Genomic DNA, 6,426 nt, shown 5'->3' with positions numbered 1-6,426 from the left:
CTTTCCATTTATGAGTCCCCAGTCTAAGCCCTATAGCCTAGGATACATTTATATTGCCTGGAAAAGAAAGAGCAGAACAAAAATTTTAGATAAAAAGCTGAATGGGCTTGAATTCATTTGAGAGCTGCATACTGAATACTCTGTCACTTCTTTCTATGAATCCAAGTTTGGAAGAGGTTCTCAGAGAATGGATCTGTTTTGATATGTTGGTACACTTTCCATGGCATTTTTTTGTTTTTCAGAAAAATCAGAGTTTTTATTGCTAATTTGAGTAAGAATCACAGTAATAATGAATAGCCCAACAATTCAAATTTTATTATGGAACCCTGGAAAACTGAATACAATAAGAGGTTCATATCTTATCAGGACAGGCACAATCTTCCCACATTCTGGCTAATTTCCAGTAGTGCCTTTGAGCAGACTTGTTGGAAACCACATTTGTCAGAGAATTAATCTTTTTGAATGGCTTTTCTGGCAATATTCCCATTTTATGCATGGCTTATTGTTCCTGGTACAAATATTTTCCCCATTCAACAAATGTGTTTTTTGTTTTTTCTTGTTTTATTTTTTTTACATGTGGACCACTAATTCTATGAAACAAAAAGCAGACTTATTCTGCTCTTTCTACCTTTCCATGTTAACCATGAAAGTGTAATTGTGTGCGAGTATGTGTGTACTTTTGATATGTATGACCACAACCACAAATGTTTCACATTACTGTATAATGATTTAAGTTTATTCAGAATGCATCAATGGGTTTTAAAAAAAATCCTATAGAAAAACACACTTTAATTGCTATTAATTTTCATATTTGAAATCTTTCATAGTCTATAATAGATTAATTGGGTTCTAGAGTAACAAAGGAACTGCAGTGCTGTCCCAAATAAACCCAACATACTGCAGTAGCTTCTTGGCTGGCATCGATATCCATATTCGCTTTGTAGTTTTTTTTGAGCATTTAAAGTTTTTGCAAACTGAAAGTCTTCTAATGAGGCCTAGGTGTTCAGTGGAGCTGGCCCCTTATATTTATTGTAGACGAAGGGACCATTTAGGCACAAGCAGCAATATGATGTTTTAATGTACAGGTGCAGTAACCTTGAGCAATATGGATTTAAAAATACATTGCTAGCAATATGCTATTATTTGTACTTCACGTGTGGCTTGGGGAACCCTAATATGAGTTCAGGTATATAGGAATGAGCTCTAAAGTCTCAAACCAGGCTAAATTTTATCTAGGTAAGGTCTTCAGAATTTGTTTCATTACCATTAAAACATAAAGATTAAATATCTTAAACTTACATCTGCAGAGGAAGAGCTGTGTACTTGCTTGTGATCTGCCAAAAAATCTTTCCTTTGTTTAGTCAGAAAGAATAACTAACAAAGACATATTAAAGTATAATGGGCTCCTTTTTATTTTACTCTGTGTGTGTGTGTGTGTGTGTGTGTGTGTGTGTGTGTGTGCGCGCGCGCGCATTATGAATAGTTACAAAAAGGCAATCTTGGATTTTTCTTAAAAAGAGAGAAGCAGGGAAAAACATGCAGCTTGGGGCCTAGAGCCTACAATGCTTGGAAGACATTATGATTAATTTTGTACTTAGGTTTCCAGATGTTGGATTTTATCCCAACTTTTTAAGGATTTCTAATGTTTAACAGGATATGTACTGAGTATAGCCTTTAACAGAGTTTTCTTTCATAAATCTAGGATCTATGAGAAAAGGAGAATTAAAGAAAATATTGCAGATAGGAGCTGAACCTACAGTCCTCCAGAGAAAATAGAATTTCCAAGATTGGAGTGTTGCCCAATTTGTTTAGGAAGACTATGGATGGGCACCGGTTCTCTCATTTGAGCTATCTAAGTGCTGTCCTTATGGTGCTCCTTTGGACTGGCATCTCGTATGCTCAGAAGGACTGTACAGGAGTGGAATGCCAGCCCCTGGAGAACTGTATTGAAGAGGTGCTTGAGCCTGGTGAATGCTGTGCTACATGTCTGCAACATGGTTGTACTTGTGAAGGCTATCAGTACTATGACTGTGTCAATATGGGATTTGTGAATGGCAAGGTCCCTGAAGGGCAATCTTATCCTGTGGACTTCGGAAGTACTGAATGCACATGTCCCAAGGGAGGAGGCAAGATCAGCTGCCAGTTCATGCTTTGCCCTGAGTTGCCCCCACAATGTATTGATTCTGTGTTATCTGATGATGGTTGCCCTCAGTGTAGAAGAATAGGCTGTTTACATGAAGATCAGAAGTATGTAGCAGGCCACACATTCCATGTGCCTCATTGTAAGGTTTGTCATTGCCCAAATTCTGGAGGTAAACTGATGTGCTACCAGATCCCAGACTGTGATAAATTTTCATTAACCACAGAGAGTCCCCTGGATACTGAAGAGAATGAACCAGAGAGGCACTATGATGATCCGTATAGCTATGATCAGGAGGCACCAGAAAGAGACATCACACAGGTAGAGTCTCCTAAAAAACATAGGAGCTATGCAGCCCATGAAGAACCAGATAGTGTTATCCAAGAACAGAGTGAGGATTATGATTACCCCACAGTCAGTTCAACTCCCCCAACATTGGCTCAACCTGTTTCACATGCTGAAGAAATTGCTACAACACTCAATATACACACTCCTACTCCCTTCCTTGTGATTAATCCAACAGAAAAAGAGGAGGAAAGGAAAGAAGTAAGCACACCAGTGTCACCTACAGTGCAGAATACAAGTAAGAAAGCACCAGTGACTAGCAGTATTCCAGAGGAGCAAACGACTGCTCCAGCAGCAGCACCCAAGCAAGTAGTGGTAGAATTTGAGAGAAAATCCAAGGGGAAGCAAGGGGACAGACAGAGAAATGAACAAGAAGGCAGTGCCCGCCCTAAAACAAAAAAGCATTTAAGAAAAGATTATAAGGAGCCGGGGAACAGTACATATTCTCGCTTCAAAGAGGCAAACATAACAGAATCTCATGGGCCAAAAACTTCCCGTGAAACACAGGAAGGAAGTTCTTTCCCTAAGGTCAAGTTTAGTTCAACAACATCACCTCCCATTGTTCTGAAAGAAGACCAAAAGCAGCCACAGACCCTTTATCGCTACCATCCTGAAGAAGAGGAAGACCCCAATTCCATTCATACTGCCTCCAGGTTACCAGAAGGTAAAGTCTTAACTATATCCAGCATGGACATTTTGTTGATAACACTTATTTGTTATAACACTGCACAGAACAATTGCTCTTTCCTTCAATCTGATCCTAATGTATGTGAAACAAAATACCCAATTTTCTTCTTTTATCTTTCTGCAAGAAACAGGCAGTCCTTGCTACCTACTTAATTTGGGAAAATAGTATTTCACTTCTGCCTGCCTTGATTTGATTTTAGAGACCCTGGTTTCTGGTTTTTTAACTGTATTTCATATTGGGTATCATTCAAATACAACCCTTTTCCTTCTCTCCCCACCTCACCACTTATTTATCAATACTTTCTTAAGGAAATTACTGATTTAGGAGAAAAATAACTGAACTTGGCTATTTGCTTAAACCATCTAACCAGCTAACATCAGCTTCAACTTTTGACATTGATTAAAGTACTTGGACAGTTGATTTTTAACAGACAACAAAGGTATTTAGAGATGTGTTATTCATTGCATTCACCTAGTTACTTGGTGTAATGTAAATGCCTTCTAATTTTGTTAATTCAGGAACTTCATAAATGCATAGAATATATCGCCAAGGACTACTGGGAAGCAGAAGAGAAACTGCATCCTTTCAGGGTATTTGTGGGCTAGAAGTTTATGATGTTTTTGATCAAGGCTGGCAAGAATACATATTTCCTTTTTGCCACTGGGTGACTATTGACATCTGCAGTAAACACTAATCATAAGGTTTATGCAGTGCTCATTGAAGTAATGAATGCAAACTCCATTGTTTTAAATTGGTACCAATGCATCTCACATTTCTGATTCAATTTTTATCAGATGAGATGGTGCTGCTTTTTATGATGTGCCACCAATTGTTCTCATGAAACTCTGATCTTTGTTTAATTTTGTATATCCTATTGCATACCATCTACAGTTATATGTTGAAAATTCTGACAAAACCAGGCACTGACTTTCTTCACACATCTTCCAGGTAATGATAATATTAACCACTTATTCCCAGAGTGATAAGAAGGGATGAGAACAGATCTAGATCCTGGCTTGAAAAATGTTATGGCTGCTGTCCAAATTAATCTATATAGCATGCTTTGCAAATGGGGATGGCAGTCTTTCCCTTTCTTGCAAGTCTGAAAATCCAAGTGCTTGCATCTTTTCTTTTGTTTTTTAACTGCAAATGCTCACTTAATTTTTCATGATAGCAGGCATAATCAGAGTTGGACCTTATGTGTTCAAACTGTTAAATCAATATCCTGAACAATAATTAGGCCAGAGGTTCTGCCCTGTGTAAAAATAAATGTTTAATGTGGGTTATATAAATATAACACATACAGAAATGAACATTTAGCATGTACTAGTGGAACAATGGCTAGCTTCTTATAGGGTATTGCTAGCTTTGGACTTTTTAAAATGTAATTTGAAAATAGTTTAATGTACTTCACCAGCTCCCAAGTTCTGCCTTCCAGTGATCTCCATCACATGTTATTTTAACTTTAAAAAATGGTTTTTTGTTTCTTTGTTACCCTGTTGGAAAGAAACATGTTTGGACTAAATTGGTGATCCTATAGGGGAAGCAATATACAAGGGCTGTAATTATATAACTGTTCAACTATATAACTGTTGATGTCTTTACTATTGAGTCAATAATTTTAAGATGTTTCATACTACCATGAGGCAAGGCACAGGACACCAAATGTTTCTTTTCCAAGTTTATCCATGGTAATAGGTTGTGTTAACAGGCTTTTACAGACATTTTACAAAAGAACTACAGAAGCTTTCTATAGCTTGGAATATCTTTTGACACGGTTAGGACCAATGTTATTGTCTGGGAACTGTGGATTGTGACTCATATGAAGATATCCATAGGCTTTAAGTAATAAAATACATATGTCTTATTTCATTTTGGTGACTCTAGTAATAAAGGACTAGTAAATTCTTCTGTCAGAACGTAGAGAAAATTGAATTTTGCTTGTGGCTGTAGAATGGAAACACTAATTTGTTATGTGTACGTCTAACCTATAAATTAGTATAATCTGCCAAAATTGTTAGCTAATCAACATCTTATCCTTGAATCCAGTTGCAGTTATGCTGGCTGCATCCATAAAATTATCTCTTTTAAAAGGGTTAGTTTAAAAACTGAGAGAGAGTTTCTCATTCCACATTAATTACTACCACAGTCACTGAACAAGGTAGTACAGTATCTCTGGATTAATGCACTCATTCTTGCAAGTTTTGTGACTTCAAATTCAATTCGTATTGAGCCTGAGGCCTGCACACACTCATGGCTATATTTTGGTGACATTAGTCGACACAGTCAATTGGGTCACTAACTGGCTGGAGGGCCGCACCCAGAGAGTGGTGGTGGACAGGTCCTATTCGACCTGGAGGGATGTAGGCAGTGGGGTTCCGCAGGGCTCAGTCCTCGGGCCTGCGCTGTTCAACATCTTCATCAGCGACTTGGATGAGGGGGTAAAAAGCACCCTGTTCAAATTCGCAGATGACAGTAAGATATGGGGGGAAGTGGGCACGCTAGAAGGGAGGAATAGGCTGCAATCAGACCTAGACAGGTTACAGGGGTGGACGGATGAGAACAGGATGGGATTCAACACTGAGAAGTGCAAGGAGATGCAGCTGGGGAAGAAGAACCAGCAGCATACCTACAGGCTGGGGAACTCTCTTCTTGTTAGTGCAGAGGCAGAAAAGGATCTTGGAGTTATTACTGATGCCAAAATGAACGTGGGCCGACAGTGTGGGGACACGGTCAGGAAGGCCAACCGTACCTTGTCATGCATTCACAGATGCATCTCAAGCAGGTCCAAGGAGGTGATCCTCCCCCTCTATGCGACACTGGTCAGGCCGCAGTTGGAGTACTGCGTCCAGTTCTGGGCACCGCACTTCAGGAGGGATGTGGACAACATGTAGAGGGTTCAGAGGAGGGCCACCGGCATGATCAGAGGGCAGCAGGGCAGGCCCTATGAGGAGAGGCTAAGGGACCTGAAGCTGTTCAGCCTCCACAAGAGAAGGCTGAGGGGGGATCTAGTGGCCTGTTACAAACTGGTCAGAGGGGACCAGCAGGCATTGGGGGGCCCCTGTTCCCCCGAGCACTACCAGGAGTGACTAGAAATAACAGTCACAAGCTGGCAAAGGGTAGATTCAGACTAGATATCAGGAGGTGCTACTTCACAGTCAGGGTGGCTAGGATCTGGAACCAACTTCCAAGCGAAGTGGTGCTGGCTCCTACCCTGGGGGTCTTTAAGAGGAGGCTAGATGAACACGTTGCC

At 39.9% G+C, this 6,426-nt stretch overlaps 1 protein-coding gene across 4 annotated transcripts in view; it reads left to right on the top strand.

Moving 5' to 3' along the window:
* The window catches only part of FBLN2 (fibulin 2), a 250,793-nt gene that overhangs the window by 68,557 nt on the left and 175,810 nt on the right, over positions 1 to 6,426 (top strand). For all 4 annotated transcript variants that reach the window (XM_019505060.1, XM_019505061.1, XM_019505062.1 and 1 more), the window contains one exon: positions 1,703 to 3,149. In XM_019505060.1, the coding sequence (XP_019360605.1) occupies positions 1,820 to 3,149 (1,330 nt within the window). In that variant the 5' untranslated portion in view covers positions 1,703 to 1,819. The remainder of the gene's footprint in view (positions 1 to 1,702; positions 3,150 to 6,426) is intronic.

Source organism: Gavialis gangeticus, unplaced genomic scaffold (assembly GCF_001723915.1).
Source record: "Gavialis gangeticus isolate Ggan-Ray unplaced genomic scaffold, GavGan_comp1, whole genome shotgun sequence".
Taxonomy (NCBI): Eukaryota; Metazoa; Chordata; order Crocodylia; family Gavialidae; genus Gavialis; species Gavialis gangeticus.
This window is presented reverse-complemented; position numbering and strand designations above follow the sequence as displayed.